Source organism: Leucoraja erinacea, chromosome 26 (assembly GCF_028641065.1).
Source record: "Leucoraja erinacea ecotype New England chromosome 26, Leri_hhj_1, whole genome shotgun sequence".
Classification (NCBI taxonomy): Eukaryota; Metazoa; Chordata; class Chondrichthyes; order Rajiformes; family Rajidae; genus Leucoraja; species Leucoraja erinaceus.
This window is the reverse complement of record NC_073402.1, coordinates 24,484,384-24,510,430: the sequence shown is the minus strand read 5'-3', so window position 1 is coordinate 24,510,430 and position 26,047 is coordinate 24,484,384. Positions and strand designations below refer to the sequence as shown.

The 26,047-nt window shown below is 45.5% G+C and overlaps 1 protein-coding gene across 1 annotated transcript in view; it reads left to right on the top strand.

Annotated features, from left to right (window-relative positions):
- LOC129709842 (exostosin-1-like) overlaps window positions 1–26,047 on the top strand; it is a 205,173-nt gene that overhangs the window by 155,899 nt on the left and 23,227 nt on the right. Inside the window, exons 2-7 of the mRNA XM_055656455.1 lie at window positions 609–702; window positions 4,607–4,714; window positions 8,587–8,706; window positions 19,953–20,085; window positions 20,745–20,863; window positions 22,967–23,062. Of these exons, the coding sequence (XP_055512430.1) occupies window positions 609–702; window positions 4,607–4,714; window positions 8,587–8,706; window positions 19,953–20,085; window positions 20,745–20,863; window positions 22,967–23,062 (670 nt within the window). The remainder of the gene's footprint in view (window positions 1–608; window positions 703–4,606; window positions 4,715–8,586; window positions 8,707–19,952; window positions 20,086–20,744; window positions 20,864–22,966; window positions 23,063–26,047) is intronic.

Genomic DNA, 26,047 nt, shown 5'->3' with positions numbered 1-26,047 from the left:
GAGAAATAGATCGATGTATAAAATCATGAGAGGAATAGATCGGGTAGACGCACCGAGTCTCATGCCCAGAGTAGGTGAATAGAGGACCAAACAACATAGGATTAAGGTGAAGGGAAAAAGATTTAATAGGAATCTGAGGGGTACGTTTTTCACATAAAGGGTGATGGGTGTATTGAACGAGGTGCCAGAGGAGGTAGTGGAGGCGGGGACTATCCCAAAGTTTAAGAAACGGTTACAGGCACATGGATAGACACAAAATGCTGGAGTAACTCAGTGGGACAGGCAGAATCTCTGGAGAGAAGGAATGGGTGAAGTTTCGGGTCGAGACCCTTCTTCAGACTGGGGATAGGACAGGTTTAGAGGGAGATGGGTCAAACTCAGGCAGGTGGGACTAGTGCAGCTGGGATATGTTGGCCGGTGTGGGCACAGAAGGGCCTGTTTTCACACTGTATAACTCTGGGACTATGAGAATTGTAAGAGTGTGGAGTTCTCAGAGTAGGCTATCTCAGAGTGCACAGTTTAATTTATTTGTTTAAAATAAGTGTGCCTCATGTGAATGAAGGAAAGTCTGCAGCCTAACTAACTGTGCTTTGCTTTTTATTTTGCAGGTATGACTATCAGGAATTGCTGCATAACTCCACCTTCTGCCTTGTTCCAAGAGGGAGGAGATTGGGTTCTTTCCGATTTCTGGAATCACTTCAGGTAACACATTCCCTCTATGTGTGCACTGTGTGTGTGAGCTGTGAGAAATTAAGTGTAAGTCAATCAACAGCATTTTTTGCATGAGATATTAAAGCAAGGTATTTGAAATGGTGATTTCAAATTTCTGGCCTTTGTTTCACTTATTCTTTAACCCTTTTATTCGATTTCTACCTGAGGCATTAAACTGCCACATACCTACCTGCCTTGTCTTATTCTTTGAGACAGTCAGCCAATTTCCTCCCTCCCTTTCTCCCTCCTCATCATCCATCAGCTTGATTCCATTAGGAATATTGGGTGGTGCGGAAGAGTTGTTCCCCTACAGTGCTTGCAGCACTGGAGACTCAGGTTCGATCCCGACTTCAGATGCTGTCCGTACGCAGTTTGTATGGTCTCCCCGTGACCACGTGGGGTTTCTCCAAGATCTTCGGTTTCCTCCCACACTCCAAAGACATTATATAAATGTTATACCCTTTAGGATGTATCTGTACACTGTGGATGGCTCAATTGTAATCATGTATTGTCTTTCCACTGGCTGGTTAGCATGCAACAAAAGCTTTTCACTGTCTCTTGGTACACATGACAATAAACAAAACTCAACTCAACTCCGCTGAGTGTGAGATCAGGATTTAGACTTTAGTCTTTTGAGATACAGAGTGGAAAGAGACCCTTCGGCCCACTGAGACGGCACTGGCCAGCAATCACCTGCTACACTGGCACTATTCTACACGCTAGGAACAATGTACAGAAGCCAATTAATCTACAAACCAATACATCTTTGGCGCATGGGAGGCAACTGGAGAAAACCCGCGCGGTCACAAGTAGAACATGCAAACTCCGTATAGACAGCCCCCGTAGTTAGGGTCGAACCCAGGTCTCTTACGCTGTAAGGCAGCAACTACCACGGCGCCACTGTACCGCCCTCTATTGGTAGAATATTTGTTTACGTGGCCAGTGGATTAATCACTGTATCGATGGACTGTCCCCTCGGCTTGCTTCTCATGTGCAATCTTTTTTGTGACAGTTGTAAGCCATTCAGCCCTTTAAGTGCAATTACATCGTATGTGAATTTTTCCATCAACTCCATTTACCCATCTTAGTTTTACATCCCAAGAGTTTTTTTTTAACTTTCTCAGTCTGAGTTTTGGAACACCGTCTGTGGAACACTCTCCACTCGTTTCACTTGGTTTATTTAGAGTTACAGCGAGGAATTGAGCCTTTGTAAAGTCTAAAGGTGTAGCACAGTAACTCTACTCTGAAGTGCAAAGGAAACCCACACGGTAGCTAAGCCTCATTACTGTGCACTTTCTTGCCATGCTCACTCGGTGACACAAATGTCATGGGTTTGAAACTTGCTATTGATCCAGTATTTGACAGAGCTTTGTACTGGGGAGATGGGAATTGCCACTCGCTGCATTTTGTTTTACGACTGTGGAAATACCAAGATGGAAAGGTCAAACACAAGTAAGTAGTATCAATATTCCCAGCGCATCTGCTGCTGAGACAAGGCACGGTGGCGCAACGGTAGAGTTGCTGCTTCATGGGCCTGTCCCACTTAGGTGACATTTTAGGCGACTACAGGGGACTATGCGGTCGCCACATGTTCGCGGGTGGTTGCCGGGGAGTCGCCTTCATGGTGGCGAGGAGTTCCCGCATTCTGGGAACTAGTCGCTGGCCGAATTATGGTCGGCGCGAATTTTTCAACATGTTGCCATGGAGATTAGCGAGAACTCCCGAGCTGTAGGTGGGTCGCCAGGAGATTTTGAGACTTTTCCAGAACCTGCAACAGCTTCCTTTAGTAAATACACTGACCAGAATAAAGAGATCATAAAAGAGAAGTTAAAAATAATCCAATATTGTTTCTATTCCTGAAGAAGGGTTTCGGCCTGAAACATTGCCTATTTCCTTCGCTCCATAGATGCTGCTGCACCCGCTGAGTTTCTCCAGCATTTTTGTGTACCTTTGTTTCTATTCCTGATCCATGGTGTCCTGTGCCTGCCTTTGGAGATTGATGTGTAGGTGGAGGTTCAATGCACGTGACATCAAGTTTGAAAAATGATCCCAGGAATGAGTAGGGTAACATATGATGAGCATTTGACGGCACTGGGCCTGTACTCGCTGGAGTTTAGAAGGATAAGGGGCAACGCCACTGAAACGTACAGAATAATGAAAGGCGTGGATAGAGTGGCTGTGGAGAGGCTGTTTCCACTAATGGGAGCGTCTAGGACTAGAGGTCATAGCCTCAGAATTAAAGGACATCCTTTTAGGAAGGAGATGAGGAGGAATTTCTTTAATCAGAGGGTGTTGAATCTGGAATTCCTTGCCACAAAAGGCTGTGGAGGCCAAGTCAGTGGATATATTTAATGCAGAGATAGATAGATTCTTGATTAGTACGGGTGTCAGAGGTTATGTGGAGAAGGCAGGGGAATGGGGTTAGGATGGAGAGATAGATTGAATGGTGGAGTAGACTTAATGGGCCGAATGGCCTAATTCTGCTCCTATCACTTGTGATCGTATGATGTATGAATGGTCTCGACCCGAAACATCACCCATTCCTTCTCTCCAGAGATGCTGTCTGTCCCGCTGAGTTACTCCAGTTTTTTGTGACTGTGTAAAATTATAGAATCTTCATTCAATTATCACTGTCAACACTCACAGATTCTTTTGATACGTTGGTTTGGTAGTGGAAAGACCTTTGTTATGTGGCATGTAGTTTAATCAGCATTGTCACAATCACATCCTGTGGAACTCATCACAGGCCAATTTCTGTATCAAATGGCCGAGTTCCACACAGATCCAATTAAGATAATTGAATGGTTTCTGCTGCGTCAAGACCAGGTATCTCCACTATTCAATTAGAAACCACATAGTTATTCAGGATGTTTAAGAAGGAACTGCAGATGCTGGAAAATCAAAGTACACAAAAATGCTGGAGAAACTCAGCGGGCAAGGCAGCACCTATGGAGCGAAGGAGGTCTGGAGAAGGGGTTCGGCCCGAAACGTTGCCTATTTCCTTCGCTCCATAGATGCTGCTGCACCCGCTGAGTTTCTCCAGCATTTTTGTGTACCTTAGTTATTCAGGATGCTGCTCAGGATAGACAGAATGGGTGATGTTTGGGGTCTCGACCCGAAAACCCAGCCTGTCCCGCTGAGTTACTTCAGCATTTTGTCCCTATCTTCGGTGTAAACCAGCATCTACACAGTTATTCAGGATGGTCGCTTCTGAAATACCAAAGAGCAATCCTCACTTATGTGATTCTTAACCTCGTGCAAGTAACAGGCTGAAAACCCTCTGTTCTGTATATTAGTTTAGTTTATTGTCACGTGTACTGAGGTACAGTGAAAAGCTTTTATTGTGTGCTAACCAGTCAGCAGAAAGACAATACATGATTACAATCGAACCATCCACAGTGTACAGATACATGATAAAGGGAATTACGTGAATAACGTTTAGTGCAAGATAAAGTCCACTAAAGTCCGATCAAAGATAGTCCGAGGGTCTCCAATGAGGTAGATAATTTCTCAAGACTGCTCTCCAGGATGGTTCAGTTGCCTGATAACAGTTGGGAAGAAACTGAGTCTGGAGGTGTGCGTTTCCACACTTCTGTACCTTTTGCCCGATGGGAGAGGGAAGAAGAGGGAGTGGCCAGGGTGCAACTCGTCCTTGATTCTGCTGGTGGCCTTGCCGAGGCAGAGTGAGGTGTAAATGGAATCAATGATAGGGAGGTTGGTTTGTGTGATGGTCTTGGTTGCGTCCACAATTCTCCGCAATATCTTGGGGTCTTGGATGGAGCTGTTCCCAAACCATGCTGTGATGCGTCCCGATAAGATGTTTTATACGGCGCATCTGTAGAAGTATTGACTGGAAGACCATGTTCGGTGATTCCATTGTGTTTATTTCTCCTAGGCTGCTTGCATTCCAGTTTTGCTCAGCAATGGCTGGGAGCTTCCGTTCTCTGATGTTATCGACTGGAGTAAAACCGTGGTGGTGGGCGATGAGAGGCTCCTTCTGCAGGTGAGTCTGGAGTGGACTGGATCTCCACAATCCTCAGTCATTCTGCAAATACGCAGATGATCCTCGAGTTCATTAGCAGTGAAGCATCAGGTCATCCATGGTGTTGATCAATGGTGTTTTATCATTAATGTTTTACTATTATTAATGTTTAGTGTTTTCTGAGTCATTCGTAACTGTCACTGTATGTCATGTTGTTACTTGTGGGCAGAGCACCAAGGCAAATTCCTTGTATGTGAATACTTGGCCAATGAACTTACTTACTTATCCTTGACGTGCGCTTTGAAGCAGACAAGAGGATGGGCCTTGCACACAACATCCACATTATCAATTCCAGTCTGAAGAAGGGTCTGGACCCGAAACGTCACCCATTCCTTCTCTCCAAACCAACGTATAAAAAGAATTTGTGAGTGTTGACAGTGATAATCGAATGAAGATTCTGGAGCCTGTCCTGCTGAGTTACTCCAGCATTGTGTGTGTATTCGCATTATCAAGGTTCTCTACCAACCCATACATCAACATCCTCAGAAAACCAAATGGCACTGCTAGTTGATCTCCAGTGATCTGGGTTCAATTCTGTCCTCTGTTGATCCCATGAGATTCTTTCAAGTGCTCTGGATTCTCCTCGTGTCCCCAAGAAAAGGACCTTGGTAGGTTAGCTGGTTACTGGCCATTGGCGCAAGTGTGTAAGTGAGATGCAGGATGTGGGGTAGTTGATGGCAATGGCCGGGAGAATTGGATCACAGGGAAAATTATTGGGGGAATGGGATTGCTGTATGAGCTAGCATGGACACAATGGGCCCAAATGGCCTCATCCTCGCTCTTGTGGACATACATTAAAGTGGAGAAGGAGCATTCAGACACTTCATGTCCCATGGTACACAAAAATGCTGGAGAAACTCAGCGGGTGCAGCAGCATCTATGGAGCGAAGCAAATAGGCAACGTTTCGGGCCGAAACGTTGCCTATTTCCTTCGCTCCATAGATGCTGCTGCACCCGCTGAGCTTCTCCAGCATTTTTGTGTACCTTCGATTTTCCAGCATCTGCAGTTCCTTCTTAAACACCTCATGTCCCATCGTGGAAGAGTCACAGTTCTTCCATTGACCTAATTGATCACCTGAATGAAAGCAAGCTATCCTTAACCCCAAGGGAACGTCTCAGCACGAAGGGCAGTACTTCTCGCTCGGTCACAGTTCTGAACTCCACTTCAGCCACATCCTTATCCATCAGCTCAGCAGGGACAATGAATGAATGCCTCCCATTGTTGTTTGATTCCAAACTCCTCTGGCTGCCTCAGTCATCTGTATCCCTGTATTTACTGACAAGTAATTCTTGGCATTTCCTGTCACGTCCCTGCAATTCTTGATCCAGGCAACTTTTTTTTAAACATATATCTGAAAGGCAAGCGGGGCGGCGCCACACGTCCACAGTGGTAGAGTTGCTGCCTTACAGCGCCTGACACCCGGGTTCGATCCTGACCAAAGCCGAGCAGAGTTTCTACATTCTCCATGTGACCGCGTGCGTTTTCTCTGGGAGCTCCGGTTTCCCCCCACCTTCCAAAGACGTGCATGTTCGTAGGTCAATTGGCCTCTGTAAAATTGCCCCTAGTGTGTAGGATTAGAGGGTGGTTGAGGCCAGTTCATTGGCTATATTTAAGAGGGAGTTAGATGTGGCCCTTGTGGCTAAAGGGATCAGGGGGTATGGAGAGAAGGCAGGTACAGGATACTGAGTTGGATGATCAGCCATGATCATATTGCATGGCGGTGCAAGCTCAAAGGGCCAAATGGCCTACTCCTGCACCTATTTTCTATGTTTCTATGTTTCTATAGAACTGGTGTACAGGTAATCGTTTAAGAAGGAACTGCAGATGCTGGAAAATCGAAGGTACACAAAAAAAAGCTGGAGAAACTCAGCGGGTGCAGCAGCATCTATAGAGCGAAGGATTCCTTCGATTACCTGCAGCACCCGCTGAGTTTCTCCAGCTTTTTTTTGTGTACCTACAGGTAATCGTTGCTCGGCATGGACTCGGTGGGCCGAAGGGCCTGCTTCCACGCTGTATCTCTCAACATATCAACTTCCAAATGCAGGGGGGGGAAAAAAGAAAGTAAGATTTAGCCCAGCATCTCTCTCTATTTTAGTTGGTCTCATTTGAAATTTTAATGTTCTTTTCAAATGTCCCAGTCTGTGCAGAAGTACATCAAGCAAGCCAGTGACACCCATAGTTTCTTAGTGTAATGGTTGTGCCAGGTAAATTATATTGGGACCATTAATCTTTGGATTGGAAAGGTTGCTGACTTCTGTCCTTGTATTTATCTGTTCCCCCTGCCCCCCAGAGGTAACATTTTCGGTTTTATTGAAGGTGGCTCATGGTCGGAATATTGTTTTAAGTCCCACTTTTTTGCTCTGGCGAGCATTTGTTCCCTCAATAAGGAGAGGACACCTTTCTTGTGCCGTAGAGTTAATAGAAGGTGGAGTGCAGGACTGAATCTTTCAATCAGCCTGCCGAGCATCAATTTCACAGTACACTACACACATTCTTTATTCAATCACACACTGGCAGTTTGGACAATGCCATCCTTGTCTCATATCATTGCTTTCATCTGGTCAATATTGATGAATATTGCTCGCTGCCTTCCCCTCCACTCAAAGGTTTCTCTCCATCTCTTTGAGACTGCTGACGTCTCCTCATGCTTCCTCCTGCCACACATTCTCCAAGTGGTGAGCACACGCAGGCTGTAAAAGGAACTTGGGCCTTCTTCCTCGCTTCTCCGACTGTGTCGTTTCAGCAGACCATGCCGCGTGGCAAATCCTGATCTTTACCTGCTTCTTAGTGCAAGGGCAGTGATGTTATTAAGCAGAGGATAGACACAAAATGCTGGAGGAACTCAGAGGGACAGGCAACATGGAGAGAAGGAATGAGCGATGTTTCGGCTCGAGACACTTCTTCAAAGCTCGTTGAGAAATTCAACAAATCCCGTCTGCTTCCGAGGTCAGTCGGGATGCGGGCTCTTCAACATTTGTTTTTCGGTCGGGAGTGGCTGCGAGGTTGGACAGAATAGGTTGCTGTGAGATGGAGTCCAAGGGAAGAATGTATCAGCTCCTTACAGGCAGCGCCCATTGTCAGGATTAAACCCGGGTCCCTGGCGCCAGAAGGCAGCAACTCTACCGCTGTGCCACATGTAGTTATGCAGTTCATTTTTATAAGCCTCTCGTTCTGCTCTCCTCTCATTAGTGGCTTCGAGTGTGGCTCAGTGGGTAGCCAATTGCATCTGAGGAAGGTCATGGGTTCAAATCCCAGTGTCAAGATGAACTCGTAATTAATGTTGAAGTTCCCCGTGTCTAATCAAGTGAGTGCTTCATTGCTTGCTGTAATCCAGGTGAGGCAGCTTTAAACCCTAGGCTAAGTAGGACATCATCTTGAAAGAAGGCAGCTCTGTGTTGTATATTGAGCAGGCACTAAATATTGTCACTAATAATAACAATATGGGTTGCCCTGCTTGAGATAAAAGATAAAATAAATTCACCGTGAATTGAATTGTCCACATGTTTCGCTGTTAATTTATGTGTCAATGCTGTCTATCTGGTCATAGAAGGCTTTATTGGTTGCAGTCTCAAGAGCGGCACTTGCCCTGTGTTTCAAGAGGATGCTGCAGTTCTGCATCTCGTCTCCAGGAATCAAAGCCCTCTTCTTCCCTACCCTCCGAAGGTCAAGTGATCTTGAGCGCCAATGAGAAAATCATTGGACTTGTCACTAATGTTGGTTGTAACTCACCTCTGCTGGAAAAATACCACCTAAGTAGACAAGCATGAAGTGAAGGCAATCGAGATGGCACGGATTTTACGGACTGGACTAACACATCTTAATTGTTTTGCAGGTTCCATCAACAGTCAGGTCCATTGACAATGACAAAATCCTGGCCTTCCGCCAACATACCCAGTTCTTGTGGGATGCCTATTTTTCTTCTGTTGAAAAGATTGTATCCACCACACTGGAGGTAAGTGAGTGATATATCTGATGTATTTTTTATTCCTGTCCTGTCTGATCCATTTGGGAGACATTTTCAGTTCAATGCTATTGTCAATGACCTTACTTCAGTCAGTCGGATAAGAACTGACCAACAGTGTGACTCTGTGCAACATTACATCACACCGGCAGATTTAGACCAAGCGCAGGCTCGGCGATTGTTTTGCTGAACACCTCTGCTCAGCCTAGATGAAAATAGACACAAAAAGCTGGATTAACTCAGCGGGATATGCAGCATCTCTGGAGAGAAGGAACGGGTGACGTATTAGGTCCAGACTCTTCTTCGACCCGAAACCTATCTGATCTCCTGGTTGCTAAACACTTTAATTCCCCCTGCCATTCCCACACTGACCTTTCTGTCCTGGGCCTCCCCCATTGTCAGAGTGAGGCCCAATACAAATTGGAGGGACAACACCTCATATTTTGCTTGGGCAGCTTACACCCCAACAGAATGAATATAGACTTTTCTAATTTCAAGTAACCTTTGCCTTCCCTCTCGCTCCTCCTCTGCCCCTTCCCAGTTCTCCGACTAGTCTGACTGTCCTTATTTACATTTTATTGTTTGTATTGTTATCTTCTAGCTATTCTACATTTTCCTTGATCTCCATCCCCTTTGTCTCATTTTCACACCTTACATTTCCTTATCTCTGTATCTACCCGATTCAGGCTGAAGAAGGGTCTTCACCCATTCCTTCTATCCAGAGATGCTGCCTGTCTCGCTGAGTTATTCCAGCATTTTGTGTCTATCTTCGACAGATTTAGACATGTACATACATGGATAGGACAGATTTAGAGGGATAAGGGCCAAATGCAGTCAAATGGGACGAGTGTAGATGGGACATGTTAGCCGGTGTGGACAAGTTGGGCTGAAGGGCCTGTTTCCACATTGTAAGATTATGACATGGACACGCACACACATGCACACACACACACACACACACACACATACATATATATACGCACACACACACACACATACACACACACACACACACACCCACACACACATACACACACGCACACACATACACACACGGGCCGCCACGCGCACACACACACGCACACACGCACACACACACACACACACACACACACACACACACACACACACACACACACACACACACACACACACACACACACACACACACACACACACACACACACACACACACACACACACACACACACACACACACACACGCACAATCGCATCCAGCTCTCTCATACTATTCCAAAATGAAATGGCATTTTGTGTATAAGAGCACCAGCTGTCTTAACCCTGTGAATAACCTGTTAATGTCTCAATATGTGACCCAGCACATTTCATTAAAACAGTGGGATTGAAGTTGATTAAAGTCCCTGAAAGCTGTGTGTAGTTTAATTAACCTTCTGGCCCTGGTTCCCGTCTCATAGATGCTGAGACATTTAGTACTGGAAGAACATTGGTCTTCTTTAGTTGACAAAATGGGGGCAGGTGACAGTGTTACAATCAAGACCGACCTTTGTTAAGATGCTTGATTAATTTCGCCACATTTTTAAATTCTAGTATTTTTCAGTTGTTTGAGTTGAACTTCCTTTTTTGCTTCCTGTTTCCTTCTTGTAGACCTAACAAATTTTAAACATTAGATAGACACAAAAATCTGGCGTAACTCAGCGGTTCAGACAGCATCCCTGGAGAGAAGGAATAGTGATGTTTCAGGCCGAGACTGAAGAAGGGTCTCGACCCAAAACGTCACTTATTCCTTTTCTACAGAGATGCTGCCTGACCCGCTGAGTTACTCCAGCTTTTTGTGTCTATCTTCGGTTTAAACCAGCATCTGTAGTTCCTTCCTATAAATTCTGAACATTAATAGATACACAATTTTAAATTACCTCCACCTTTAAGTGTACTTCCTCCAAACTGGCTTTGAAAACTAACCTGTAGGTGTGAACGATGTACGTAGGGGTGAATCAGTAGGTCTGTTTCTCAGGGGACAATCTGCCAATTTGTGGGAATATTTCTGAGACTGATGAACCGTTTGTTCCCTACCATTATGTGGCCCTTTGGCATCCTCACAGCAAGTGCAGAGAATCCAATCTCGTGCAATGAGATGAAACAAATAGTGAATGGAGTTTTGGTTGCAGACATTGTCAAAGCTGGGTTATTCTGACCGAGCTTCATAGAAACATGGAATATAGGTGCAGGTGTAGGCTATTCTGCCCTTCAAGCCAGCACTGTCATTCAAAATGATCGTTGCTGATCATCCAGAATCAGTACCCAGTTCCTGTTTTCTCCCCATAATCCCTGAGAGCTAAATCTAACTTTCTCTTGAATACCATCCAGTGAATTGGCCTCTACTGCCTTCTGTGGCAGAGAATTCCACAAATTCACAACTCTCTGGCTGAAAATGTTTTTCCTCATCTCAGTCCTAAATGGCCTTCCCCTTATTCTTAAACTGTGACCCCCTGGTTCTGGACTCCCCCAAAACTGGGGAACATTTTTCAGGCAAATCTAACCTCAAGACTTTTTTTATTGGAGTCTTCCGTGGCTCCTCACCCTCTCATTCAATCAGGTCATTCCGAGTGTCACTGGAAAGACAGGCTGTTTGAGCTGTGAAATCCAGGATAATCCAGTCATTCTGGGGAGCATTTCCTTCAGGAGAATTTTCCTCCAAACTGGCTTGCAGGATGTGATGCACGAACGGCTGGCTGCACAATACTCAAGAGTCCTGATTCTGTTTTATGATTAATATCAATCAGAAACAGACACTTGAACCGGTCACCCTCTCTTTTTTAATCAAGAGTTTTATCAAAGTTGGCGTCTCCAATATTCCTTGCTTCAGCCAGTGGTTTATTATTAAAAAGAGTGTTTACACAATGGTGGTGCAGCGGTAGAGTTGCTGCCTTACAGCACTTGCAGCGCCGGAGACCCGGGTTCGATCCCGACTGCAGGCGCTGTCTGTACGGAGTTTGTACCTTCTCCCCGTTACCGCGTGGGTTTTCTCCGAGATCTTCGGTTTCCTCCCACACTCCAAAGACATAAAGGTTTGAAGGTAAATTGGCATGGTATAAATTTAAATTGTCCCTAGTGTGTGTAGGATAGTGTTAGTGTGTGGGGATCGCTGGTCGGTACGGACTCGGTGGGCCGAAGGGCCTGTTTCCCAGCTGTATCTCTGAACTAAACTAAACTGAACAAAAGAACACGAGACAAAAAGAGCAGGAATTGGGCCACTTGGCCTCTCAAGTCTGCGTGGCCCGCGTTCAATCCTGACTATGGGTGCTGTCTCTATGGAGTTTGCACGTTCTCCCCATGACCTGCGTGGGTTTTCCCCGGGTGCTTCGGTTTGACAGATAGCACAATGGGCTAAGAGTTCGGCTGGCGACCGGAAGGTAGCCGGTTCAAATCCCGCTTGGAGTGCATACTGTCGTTGTGTCCTTGGGCAAGACACTTCACCCACCTTTGCCTGTAATGGAATGTACGGCGGCAGGCGCGGGCACACCGCGACGCCCTGTGTTCCCTTTCCCGTCTCTGTGCTGTTGACAATGGTTTGTGGGTTAATTTGGCCATATTGTGTAGTAGAGTGTTAGTGCACAGGGATCGCTGGTCAGCGCGGACTCGGTGGGCCGAAGGGCCTGTTTCCGCGCTGTATCTCAAAACTAATAAAAACTAATAGGGCTGAAAAGTACAGATTTCAGACAGAGGTGAAAGTGCAAATGACCCTGTGCTCATGTAATGCAAGGCATTGTCCTCACCGCCACCTGACATGCTGTTTTCTCACTGCTGACTATGTCCAAGTATGCATATTTGTCTATAACGTGTTGACTGATAAACAGAGAAGAATTGTGCGGTGCGGGAAGGGATTTTTTGCGAGCTGATTTTTGTTGATTTCAATGGATTTCAAAGTGTAGATGTTCATGTTTTTTGGTATGTTATTGTCACATAAACCTTGGGGCAGTGAAATTCCTTTTATGCATACTGTATCTTACTATACATAAGCATACTTAAGTGCAAGAGTGTAAGAATAGTAAAATACTCGACATAGTACACAAGAGACGTCACGTTTCCAGTGTTTAAGAGGGAACTGCAGATGCTGGAGAATCGAAGGTTACACAAAAAAGCTGGAGAAACTCAGCGGGTGCAGCAGCATCTATGGAGCGAAGGAAATAGGCAACGTTTCGGGCCGAAACCCTTCTTCAGATTCAGTCTGAAGAAGGGTTTCGGCCCGAAACGTTGCCTATTTCCTTTGCTCCATAGATGCTGCTGCACCCGCTGAGTTTCTCCAGCTTTTTTGTGTCACGTTTCCAGTGCCATTTTATATTAGTCATGTCCAAAGTTGTTAAACATGTAGACTCTTAACTTGGCCGTAAAGACTCCATGCCCTGCAACTAACACGGTTAGTTGTCCCAAAGGCACAATAGACCGAGCTAGATCATGAAAAAGACGCAACGTGCTAGGGCAACTCAGCGGGTCAGGCAGCATCTCTGGAGAACATGGATGGGTGCTGGGTCGAGTCGGGACCTTTCTTCAGACTACGATTTCAGACAATGTTTTTACAAGCTAGATCATGACCGCGTTTGCAGCTGTTTTTGACCCAGAGCAGTGTTTCAGCTCAAATCCTCTTCATCATCAAACCTCCTTATTATCCCCCAATCCCCAACTTTAATCCTTGCCGTTGTTACATCCAGAGTGGACTAGGACATTGAAAGTAGAAGAACACGCCCTTTGGCCCATAGTATCTTTGCTCACCACAATACCAATTTAAACAATCTCAACTGCCTGCATATTGTCTGTATCTCTCCATCCCCTGCCTGTTCAAGTGGCAGTCTGCATGCTTATTAAATGATGCTCTCATATCTGTTTCCACCAACTCTACTACTCTGAGTAAAATAAAAAACATGGCTTGTAAAACTCCTTTAAAATCTCCTCCCAAAGCTATTTCTTTCAATATTTGACATCTTCATCAAAAGACTATCTACAGCCTACACCTCTCATAATTTTATGTACTACTCTCAGATCCCCTCTCAGTGGTTACATGGATAGGACAGGTTTGGAGGGATATGGACCAAATGCGGGCAGGTGGGGCTAGTGTAGCTGGGACACGTTGGCCGGTGTGGGCATGTTGGGCCGAAGAGCCTGTTTCCACACTGTATCACTATGACTCTTTAAGTGGACAATCCATGTTGATCCAAACTCTCCCGACACTGATAGCCTGGTAAACTTCTACACCCACTGCAAAGCTTCCACATCCCTCCCATAATTCAGCGACCAGAACTGCACACCATATTCCAAAGTCCGAAGGAGGCTTCCGACCCGAAACGTCACCTATTCTTTTTCTCCAGGGATGCTGTCTGACCCGCCGAGTTACTCCAGCGTGTTGTGTCTATCCTCGGTGTAAACCAGCATCTGCAGTTCCATCCTGCAGACTTTGTTCCTAGCCTGGCCTAACAAAAGTTAATTACAGCCGCACCTTCTAAACTTTTGCATTCACTTCCCCCCTCCAGATTCAACCATGTGTGATATACGTCGCTTTTATTATCTTTACTATCACAAACAAGAGGGGAAGGAGTTTTAAAAGGGATTTGAGGCGGAAATCTGTTACACACGGAGAGGTTGACATCTGAAACTTGCCGCCAGAGGAGGTAGTGAAGGCAAATACAATCACTGTGATTGTACGTAAGAGATATTTAGTCGAGCACTTAGATAGGAACGCTCTTGAAGGATATGAATGTAGAGTGGACAAATGGGATTAACATTGAGTATGGTTCAGCACAGTGGCACAGCAATGAAGCACTCACTTGATTAGACTGAGAGCCTCAATGTTGATTATGAGTTCACCTTGACACTGGGACTTGAACCCATGACCTACCTCAGGTGCAATGGGCTACCTACTGAGCCACACTTAATACCACTAATGAGAGGAGTGCAGAACGAGAGTCTTGTCGAATTGAACTACATGGATTGGCACGGTGATAGAGTTGCTGCTTACAGCACCAGAGAACTGGGTTTGATCCTGACTGATCCTGACCGGTGCTGGCTGAACAGTGTTTACATTCTCACTGTGACCACATGGGTTTTCTCCAGGTGCTCCGGTTTTCTACCACACTCCAAAGCCGTACAAGTTTGTCAGTTAATTAGCTTCGGTAAAATTGTAAATTGTCCCTAGTTTAGCAGGAAAGTTCTAGTTTGTGGGGTAATTGCTGGTCAGCGGGGACTGAAGGGACTGTTTCCGCACTGTTTCTTTAAAGCCTAAAGCATAAAACAGTACAGCGAAAGAACAGACCTTTCAACGCACAATGTCCCTGCCGAACGTGTTGCGTTAAACTAATCAAATCTGCCTGTATGTGACCCATATTTTCTCATTCCCTGAGCCGCCCAGATGTCCACTAATACTGGTGCTGGTCTGAAAAAAATTGATGCTGGCATATTGCATATCCAAATAATCTTTCAACCACATATTCAGAATCTGCTGGTCAATCACTTAAAAAAAAATTTTTTTTAAAAAGAATCTGCTGGTCAATCACTTAAAAATGTAACTTGAATCTGCAGTCGTAACACCTTTGCCTCTCCCAAACATAATAATCGTAGTAATCATTTGCAGACTTATAGAAGCTCTTCTTCACTGCCGTGCTCTAAACCTAGATGTTCCTGAATTCAGCTGTGAACACCCTAATCTCCAGTGTTTCTTTCAATAGACAAAAGACAATAGTAGGCCATTCGGCCCTTCGAGCCAGCACCGCCATTCAATGTGATCATGGCTGATATCCGCTATCCTTAAGATCCCTGTCTAGCTCTCTCTTGAAAGTATCCAGAGAACCTGCCTCCACCGCCGTCTGAGGCGGAGAATTTTCCTGCACCTCTGCACCTATATAACTGTCTCCACTTGGCTTTAGTTTAGTTTAGAGATACAGTGCGGATTCAGGCCCTTCGGCCCACCAAGTCCGCCCCGACCATCGATCCCCGCACACTTACACTATCCCACACACACTGGGGACAATTTACAATTATAACAAGCCAATTAACCTACAAATCGGAGCACCAGGGAAAACCCACGCAGCTCAGGGGGAGAACGTACAAACTCCGTATGGACAGCACCCGCAGTCAGGATCAAAGCCTGGTCTCTGGCGCTGTAAGTCAGCAACTCTACCGCTGCGCCACCCTTTTTCATTTGGTTTCCCCATCAACTCTCACCAACTACTTTGAATGACTGGTCGCACTCCGTCTCATTCATTAAAACAACACTTGCTCTTCCATGCCAATTATTATTCTTTGGCTCCTGCATCCATTTTTTATTTGATAATATTTCTGTGAATTGCCTCAGGATGTTATGGTACATTTTAACTACCATATAAATGGAAATTGATTTTTGTGTCATTTCCTCAGAACTTAATTATTGTTGGTACGTTTTTCAAAATCAGTATTTTTTTTTTTTTCCGTCTTTCAATCCCTTTGCTTTGCCATCATTTATATAGAATTCAATATCTTGAACAAGACCTTCTGCTTCAAACGCCTATGAAGATTCTTCATCAAATTGGCTGAAGAGACAATATTATTACTATCTTTTCCACACACACAAGGAGAGTCATTCAAGAAATTGAATTCAATATAAATCATGGAGAGAAAACAAAATATAGAGAGAAGGAAGAAAACAAGTATTACTCTCAGAATGAAAGGACATTCCTTTAGAAAGGAGTTGAGGAGGAATTTCGTTAGTCAGAGGGTGGTGAATCTGTGGAATTCATTGCCACAGAAGGCTGTGGAGGCCAAGTCAATGGATATGTTTAAGATGAAGATTGATAGATTCTTGATTAATACAGGTCAGGGGTTATGGGGAGAAGGCAGGAGAATGGGATGGAGAGGGAAAGATAGATCAGCCATGACTCAATGGCGGAGTTGACTTGATGGGCCGAATGGCCTAATTCTGCTGCTATAACTTATGAACATGGAAAAAACCATTTGGAAAGAAATCCCAACAAGTTCTAAGGAAATGACACAAAATCAAATTCCATTAATATTGTACTTAAGGCATCAAACGCAACCTAATGGACTTTGATAGGGTGGTAGTGAGTAAATGACAAGATGGTGTAAGGAAAAAGCCCAGGTACATGGATAGGAAAGGTTTCTGCGGCACAGTGGCGCAGCAGTATAGCTGCCGCCTTACAGCGCTAGAGATCCCGGTTCGATCCTGACTACAGGCGCTGTCTGTATGTAGTTTATACCTTCTTCGCTGTGACCGCGTGGGTTTTCCCCGCGTGCTCCGGTTTACTGCCACACTCCAAAGGCTTACAGGTTTATACGCTCGGTAAAATTGTAAATTGTCCTTGGTGTGTAGGATTGTGCTGGTACGGGGCGATCGCTGGGCGGCACAGATTCAGTAAAGTTTAAAGAGATGTGGGCAGATGGGACTAGTGCAGATGGGGCATCCTGATCCACAATGGTCAGTTGGGCTTGGGGCCTGTTTCATGCTGTATAACCAGGACTAAAGTACAATACAATCTGATTAGATAGTTTGAAAGGTCTCTAATGAGGTTGGTGGAAGGATGGGACCATGCTCTAGTTGGTGAGGAGCCAGTTCAGGTGCCTGATAACAGCAGGTAGACAAAACTACTGGAGAAACTCAACGGGTACGGCAGCATCTATGGAGCGAAGGAAATAGGCAACGTTTCGGGCCAAAACCCTTCTTCAGGCTGATGCAGGGTGGGACGGGGCAGGAAGAAGAAAGGAAGAGGAGGAGCCAGAGGGCTGAGGGAGGCTGAGAAGGGGAGGAGACAGCAGGGGCTACCAGAAATTGGAGAAGTCAATGTTCAGGCCACTGGGATGCAGACTGCCCAAGCGGAATATGAGGTGCTGTTCCTCCAGTTTCCGGTGGTGCTCACTCTGCCAATGGAGGAGGCCCAGGACAGAGAGGTCGGATTCGGAATGGGAGGGGGAGTTGAAGTGCTCAGCCACAGGGAGATCAGGTTGGTTAATGCGGACCGAGCGGAGGTGATAACAGCAACTGATTCGTGGGTTGAATGTACCAATGCCACATTGTAAGCAATGAGGTTATATTGAAGATACTCTGTATGCTGATATCAGTGATCCATTTGCAATGAATCTTAACTCCATGAGATGATCAGTGGTCAATTAATCAATTAGTGTCTGTTTTTCCCACAGTAAATTACCAGTCATTATTCTCCATCTGTGAATAGATTTAATTCAAAACTCAATGTAGCGTGGAATTGACTGAGCTGAACTCTTTACTACATTTATTATCTGACCAGTTAAAGTCCTGTTTCAACCTGGCTGCTCAGCTGATGATGATACAACTCTCACTCCTACTGTTCGATGGGATTAGAGAAGTATTTGACTGGCCTACTGAGTGCAGTTTAGGAAAAGGTCAGCGGGAAACCAGAGTATGGTGGCTTATTTATTCCCCAGGATGAATTAAGAAATTCAGTGAGGCAAGATAGAAATGGCCTTGTTCTTTTGTAAGATTTAATCATTTCTCCATTGGCTCAACATCAAATTACTGCTGCATTATTTTTAAATATTTGCCACATAAAGCATATTCCAATATCTGATAAAAGCCCACCAAATATTACAATAAGGTGGCACAACCTGATCTCCCTGTGGCTGAGCACTTCGACTCCCCCTCCCATTCTGAATCCGACCTTTCTGTCCTGGGCCTCCTCCATTGGCAGAGTGAGCACCACCGGAAACTGGGGGAGCAGCACCTCATTTTCCGCTTGGGCAGTCTGCATCCCCTGAGACCTGGGTTCAATCCTGACCTCGGGTTCTGCCTGTGTGGAGTTTGCACGTTCTCCCTGTGACCACGTGGATTTCCTCCGAGTGCCTCGGTTTCCTCCCACATCCCGAAGACACGTGGGCTTGTAGGTTAATTGGCCTCTGTAAATAGCTCTTAATGTATCGGGAGTGGCGGGGAAAATGGGACAACCGAGAACTAGCGTGTACAGATGATCGATGGTCGGTGCTGTGTCTTTCAATCAATTCAATCAATTTCAATTAATTCTGCATTGAAATTTTCAATTAAAATACCTGCGAGAGACAAAAAGAGAGAGACCTGGTGGTTTAGTGTTTAGGTGCCCCAGACCATGCTGCCGTGCCTATCTCCCGGCAGCAGGCCTGGCTGAGCTGGGAAACCCCCACCCCCCCAAAGAGGGAAACCGCCGAGCTCTGCCCTGCTCATCCCTGAGGGCTGAAGAAGAGGTGAAGAGAGTCAAGATGGCGGCAGTGGTGGCAGCCGCAAGGAGCCAAGGCCCGCTGCAGTACACCCCCACGGTGGAGTGGGCCACTGGAGGCCCTGCAGCAGCATGGGGCGCGGCTGGATCGGGCGCCGCTCCAAGACGCCGAGCGTGTGGACCGGACACGTCCCGCAGCGGCCTGCAGCGGTGGAGGACGGCCAGGCCAGGCCGACCCTGCAACGTCGCCAGGACAACGGACCTTTATGGCCAGGTTAAAAACTCTGATCTTATGTAAACTTGCACTTGAAAATGGCACCAAACCTGGCGACCCTTGCATACTGTCACTTTGTACTATTCCTATACACTTGTACGGAATCTAAGATGCGCATGTGTATAGCAATGCATTTACTGAACTGTATGCAAAAAAACAATGTCATTGCACCTCAGTACCTGTGACAGTAAAGACAGATACAATATGCTGGAGTAACTCAGCAGGTCAGGCAGCATATCTGGAGAAAAGGAGCAGGTGACGTTTGGGGTCTTCTTCTTCTTGCGTATGGTGTGCACAGCCTAAAGTTGTAGGACAACTTGTTCTATTTGATCTTATTTGATTGTGCACGCCGGGTTGAAAGCATTCGTCGATACAGTACAGACCATGTGAAGGTTGCAATCTCCCACACGTTTGGGGTCAAGGCTCTTCTTCGGACTAAGAACCAGGGGTGAGGGGGACAGTAAAGTACCATTGAACCACACAGCAGAACAAACTGACAACTTCAGTGAAACATTGTGGTCCAGGGACAAATATATGTGATGAGAAGTTAACACTGACCAGGTAAATCCCATGTCTTCAGCTCATCCATATTACACTGGCATTGATGGCACTGAAGCAAACCAGTTAGATTAATGATCTCGCGATCCAGAGCCTTGAAGGGTGGAAGGTACAAGTCAAGTAGCCAAGTGGACCAGATCAGAAGCATTCGATGGGCCAGGCTTTGCAATACTGCTCCTAACTATCTCCGTTGGTGATTAACCCAATTCATTTCTGCTTTGCAGATCATTAAGGACAGAATATTTACCCACGTGTCACGGAATAAACACATGTGGAATAAACTGCCAGGAGGATTATTTGTGCTTCCTCAATACTCAACATTTGTAGCAGATTACCCCTTCTACTACTTGGATATGGGTAAGTGTGAAACGCCCGTCTGTACAGCGAGGAATGCTCACCAAATCTCCCACCGGGATGTATTTTACGGTTCTCAGTCTATCCCAGCACAGTGCCCACTCGGTGTGTCCATCATGCTCCCCATGTTGGGGGAGTCCAGAACCAGGGGGCCACACACAGATTAAGAATAAGGGGTCGGCCATTTAGAACGGAGACGAGGAAACACTTTTTCCTCTCAGACAGTTGTGATCCTGTGGAATTCTCTGCCTCAGAGGGCGGTGGAGGCCGGTTCTCTGGATACTTTTAAGAGAGAGCTAGATAGGGTCTCTTAAAGATAGCGGAGTCAGGGGATATGGGGAGAAGGCAGGAATGGGATACTGATTGGGGATGATCAGCCACAATCACATTGAATGGCGGTTCGGTGCTGGTTCGAAGGGCCAGATGGCCTACTCCTGCGTTCAAGAAGGAACTGCAGATGCTGGAAGATCGAAGGTACACAAAATTGCTGGAGAAACTCAGCGGGTGCAGCAGCATCTATGGAGCGAAGAAAATAGGCGACGTTTCGGGCCAAAACCCTTCTTCAGACTCAGACCCTACTCCTGCACCTTTTGTCTATTGTCTATTGTCTATTAGCGTGCACTAGCTCCCGGTACTAATCAGTTGTTACTTTGTGGTTGCAGGTTTAACTCCGAAGAAGGAATTTACTGCATTGATCCATGCAGTCTCACCCTTGGTCTCCCAGTCTCAGCCTATCATCAAATTAATCTTGGCACTGGCAAAATCCAAGTACTGTTCACAAGTATGTAAAAGATGTCGCTCGGGTGATTAGTTTCCTTTGTCTTTGCTCCTTATTTCTTCTGCACCTTCTTGCCTCCCCTTCTCTTTTGTATCACTGAGAGAGAATAAAGAACACCCTCAGGCATTTCATTGCCGCCTTTATCCAGCTTCAAGCTGCAAGTTTGTTTCTCTCTCACACATGTAGCCTCTAAAGAATAGCATGAAAGGAAGACTTGCATGTTTTGCAACACCAAATACTTTGTTGTAAGATATATGCTAGCCAATCTTTGGACAAGCTCCTAAAAAATAGCAACATGATAGTATAAGTATAAAATAAAAAAGATGATCTCAACTTTTCATTATTTTAATAATAATAAATAAAGTAATCTGGGTCAAGGAATAAATATTACCCAAATACACCAGGAAACATCTTCCTGCTTTTCCACAAAATGGTTTTACGTAATCTTTCATAACCTCATAGAGTTATACAGCGTGGAAACAGGCCCTTCGGCCCATCTTGCCCACACCGACCAACATAAGGTCATAATTGATAGGAGTGGAATTAGGCCATTCGACTGCTCCACCATTCAATCATGGCTGATCTATCTCTCCCTCCTAACCCCATTCCTCCTGCCTTCTCCCCATACCCCCTGACACCTGTACTTATCAAGAATCTATCTTATCTGTGCCGTAAATATATCCACTGACTAGGCCTCCACAGTCTTCTGTGGCAAATAATTCCACATGTCCCATCTACACTAGTCCAACTTTCCCCCGTTTGGCCCTTATCCCACTAAACCTGTCCTATCCATGTACCTGTCTAATTGTTTCTTAAACGTTGCAATAGCCCCTGCACTCCACTTCTTGGGGGAGAAGGGGTTTTGTTTCGAAGGTGACACCTGCGGCAGAATCCATAGTGGAGCACGAAAAGAATCAGGCTGGATTTTAAACAGAATCATAATTGAAGAAGATTCATATTTTTTAATCATTGAAGGGATGTGACCATTGCAGGCTGAGGCAGCATTTAACTGCCTATAACTGATTGCCCTTGAGAAGGTTGTGGTGAGCTACCTTCTTGAAACACTGCGTCTTTGAGTTGTGGTTCCACTCACGATGCTCTCAGGAAGAGAGTTCCAGGATTTCGACCCAGCTACGGTGAAAGAATGCCAATATATTTCCAAGTCAGGATGGTGTGTGGCTCTGGTGGAGCAGGGGGAGCCACCAGGTGGTGGTGTTGTCATGCTTAAGTTGCCCTTGTCCATCTGGCTGGAGGAAGTGCTGGGTTCGGAAGGTGCTCCCTATGGAATCTTCGGAGGCAAATTGCAGAGAACTGGTTGTCCTCATGTCCACCCACCGCTGGAGTAGGAAGACAAGGGGAGCAATCTGACCCACCCAGTTTCTCAATGTTTCCAATGCATGGAAAATCCAGTGGGCCAACTCTGAAAACCTCCTCCTCAGTCTCGCAGCTAGGAAGGGAAAGGAGGCGGGAGTGAATGAACATGGTGACAGGTGAGAAATTAATCCAGGATGGGAAGAGTTGATAGAAACATAGAAAATAGGTGCAGGAAGAGGTCATTTGGCCCTTCGAGCCAGCACCGCCATCCCAGGGATCAATCTAGTGAACCTCAATCACACAAGGATGTCCTTCCTCAAATTCGGAGACCAAAACTGTACACAATACTCCAGATATGGTCTTACCAGAGCCCTATACAACTTCAGAAGAACCTCTTTACTCCCATGTCGAAATCCACTTGTTGTGAAGTGATGCACAAAGAGACAACATTATACTTACCAATATTGAGACCTCACCTGAAGTAATGTGTGCACATTTGTTCTCCTTACCCACGAAAGGATAAACTTGCCATTAGAGAGAATGCAACAAATATTCACCACCCTGATTCCTATGATGCAGTCTGAAGAAAGCATCCAACCTGAAACGTCACCTATTCTTTTTCTTTAGTAATGCTTGCCTGACCCGCTGAGTTGCCCTAGCATTTTGTGTCCATCTCTACATTATTTTGCTTGTGTCCAGCCGGGTTGAATATTCAATGTTAGAACTACAGATGTAAAGAAATCCCAAATCACTTTCACCTACCCATGAAATAATCTCTTTTTGTGATCCTAGATAATTGTCTTGTGGAACTGTGACAAACCATTAGTCCCCAAGAATAAATGGCCCTCAACGAGAATGCCTCTGATAGTTATAAAGGGAGGCCGTAAGGTAAGATTTTTCATTTGAGGGCGACTTATAATAAGAATGTAATAATGTTCTGATAATCATGTGCCATTGGGACTTTGGCAGTGCCAGACCAGTATGTAGAGTCATACAGTCAGACAGCACAGAACAAGCACACTGGATGGCCACCAAGTGGTCATAGGAATGGAAGGCAACCTCATCTCCATTACACAGCTACATCTCTTCACCAGATAAAAGGTGTCCAGGGTCTGACTTCCCCAGAGGAGCATGGGTGAAGCTCAACAGACTTGGTACTGGAGTTGGGTGTTTCAATGCCAGCGTGTGGAGATGCCCAGCCTGTGAAGGCAGAGCAGAACAACAGACAGCCAACCATGTCATCTCTGGGTGCCCGCTCTACCACCCACCAAATGGAGCTCAGTCAGGGCCCCGGCAGATATTGGCGCAGAGACAACAACCTGGCTGCTCAACACCCGGCTTGAGATCTAACTATTCCTTTGGTTTATGTTTCATTTGCAAGGAGAGAAGAAGAATACAGCACAGAAACAGGCTCTTCAACCCAAGATCCATGCTGAAATGTTCTGGATGATTAGATATTATTCAATATTACTATGCAAACACACTTTTATATCACTATTCTCACTTGTTACACAGTGGTAGCAGATTTTCCAGTGAACTAAGTGATTTTAAAGGAAATAGGAAATATGCAATCAGTCCAGACCTTGCCACATGCCTCACTCACAGTGCAGACCCGTAGCTCACACTGTGAGTGGCTCTAGCGTGAGCCAGGTGAAGAACCATCAGCGTGTCTCAAATGCCTGCCAGATTATCCGAGTTTTTTGATGCTAATATTGTAGCACATGAGGTAACCCAAACTGATCCTCGCCTCTTGAAACAATCACAGCAGGTTGCAGGCTAGGGATAGAACTGTGAACTACAACTGTGCCGCCCTAGTGTGTTGATAGAAAGCATGGTGACCAGTGTGTGCTGAAGAGAGCAGAGGACCAGAGCCTGGTCAAGTCTATGGGAGCACAGCACACATCACCTGCCAGGCCGGATGCCCAACCATCAAGATTTCCAAATACTCAGAGAGCAGTTTTCAGAGCTATATTATGCTTTAAAATAGGCATAATTTTTAGCACATTATGGTGGAGGGTGCAGCGGTAGAGTTGCTGCCTTACAGCAGCAGTGACCCTGGTTTGATCCTGACTATGGGTGCTGTCTGTACGGAGTTTGTATGCTCTCTCTGTGTCCTGCATGGGTTTTCTCCGGGACCCCGGTTTTTTCCCACTCTCTAAAGGTTTGTAGGTTAATTGGCTTGGTACAATTGTAAAATTGTCTCTAATGTGTGTAGGATGGTGTAAATGTGCGGGGATCGCTGGTCGGCGTGGACTCGGTAGTCCGAAGGGCCTGATTCCGCACTGCATCTCTTAAGCTAACACTAAACGAAAAAATTGAAATTGAAAATATCAAATCCTGTCCATTCTGAAGAGGAGTATTGCTGTTATTATCTCTTGCAGACTTGCTCAGGAAATAAGCACCCACATTTAATTGTAAGTACTTCGGCACTGAATTCAAAGCAATTCGGCAATAAGCAGCACAAAGCTTAAATAATTAAGAACAGCAAGCACTAATGAACAAGCATCATTGAGATTGGAAAAAAAAGCATCCTTCTTACAAAGTAGTGATTCACTGGAAGCAGTTTTCATCCAAAGCGTTGTGTCAATTAACACCTTCTAAAAGAGCAGGATGAATATTTGATTAGGAGTGGATGCATGATTACAATCTTTGTGGTTCCAAATTAAATCCATGGATCAGTTTGGAAACACAAGATTTTTATCACTTGTTTTCCAGAGAGAGGTCTCTGCACCTCCCAACGCAACTGAATCTTTGACTTCGCCATCAGTAAAAATCAATCTGTACAGATTGACAACATCTACTCCTTTAAGCTGGAGAGGGTGCAGAAATGATTTGTGCCTAACCGAAACTAACCTAACCGAACCGAAGCTTGAACTCGGGATTAGATGAAAAGTTATACTTTATAATCCACAAACCTATCTCCAAAGATGTATTATTATAAAAAAAACAATGGAAAAAAAAAAAGGAAAAAAAAAGAAATGATTTGTGCCGATGTTGCCAATTCCTGGGTGTACACATTGATTGATGGCCCTTCACCCACTGAGTCCGCGGCAACCATCCATCACCCATTCACACTGGTTCCACGTTCTCGAAGGTGGTCAGAGGTTATTGGGAGAAGGCAGGAGCTTGGGGTTAGGAGGGAGAGATAGATCAGCCACGATTGAATGGCGGAGTAGACTTGATGGACCAAATGGCCTAATTCTATTCCTAACACTTATGATCTTATGATCTCACTTTCCCACTCACTCCCTTCCCTGCACAATTTACGGAGGCCAATTAACCTGCATGCCCACACGTCTTTGGGATGTGGAAAGAAACCGGAGCATTCTGAGGATGGTCAAGACGGGGAAAGTGCAAACACCATCTCTGATGATCTAACCTGAGGCCAGCACATTGCTGCCATCCTGACCTTTGACATCCAAGACCAGTGCTCCATGTGGCCATGTCCCCTTTGTTTCTCGACCAGCTGACATTCACCGTATCCCCACCTCACCTGGCCAGTGGCCACATGAGTTGCTGGTCTAACTCCACACTTTAAATGACTCTCCCTCTGTTTTAGTGTCTAGCTCTGTTGAATCCCTCTTTCCTTCTCTCTAAAGATCCTCTTTGTATCGCAGTCACGAATTCCATTATGCTATTTTTTCTCTGTACCTTTAAATCCTCTCTACTGCATTATTACTGTCCTTCTACCAAATCCCACTCACCTGCCTGTCCATGTCCCAATCAGTCTTAATTCCACCCCCCCTGCCCCTTAATATCCCAGTTCCACTCACTGCCTCACTCCCCATATCCTTGAATCCATCATTTTCTTTCCCCACGTAGCTATCCCTTTTGGAAGGACTTGCACGCTCTGCCTCTGCAGAGGTCCGTGGG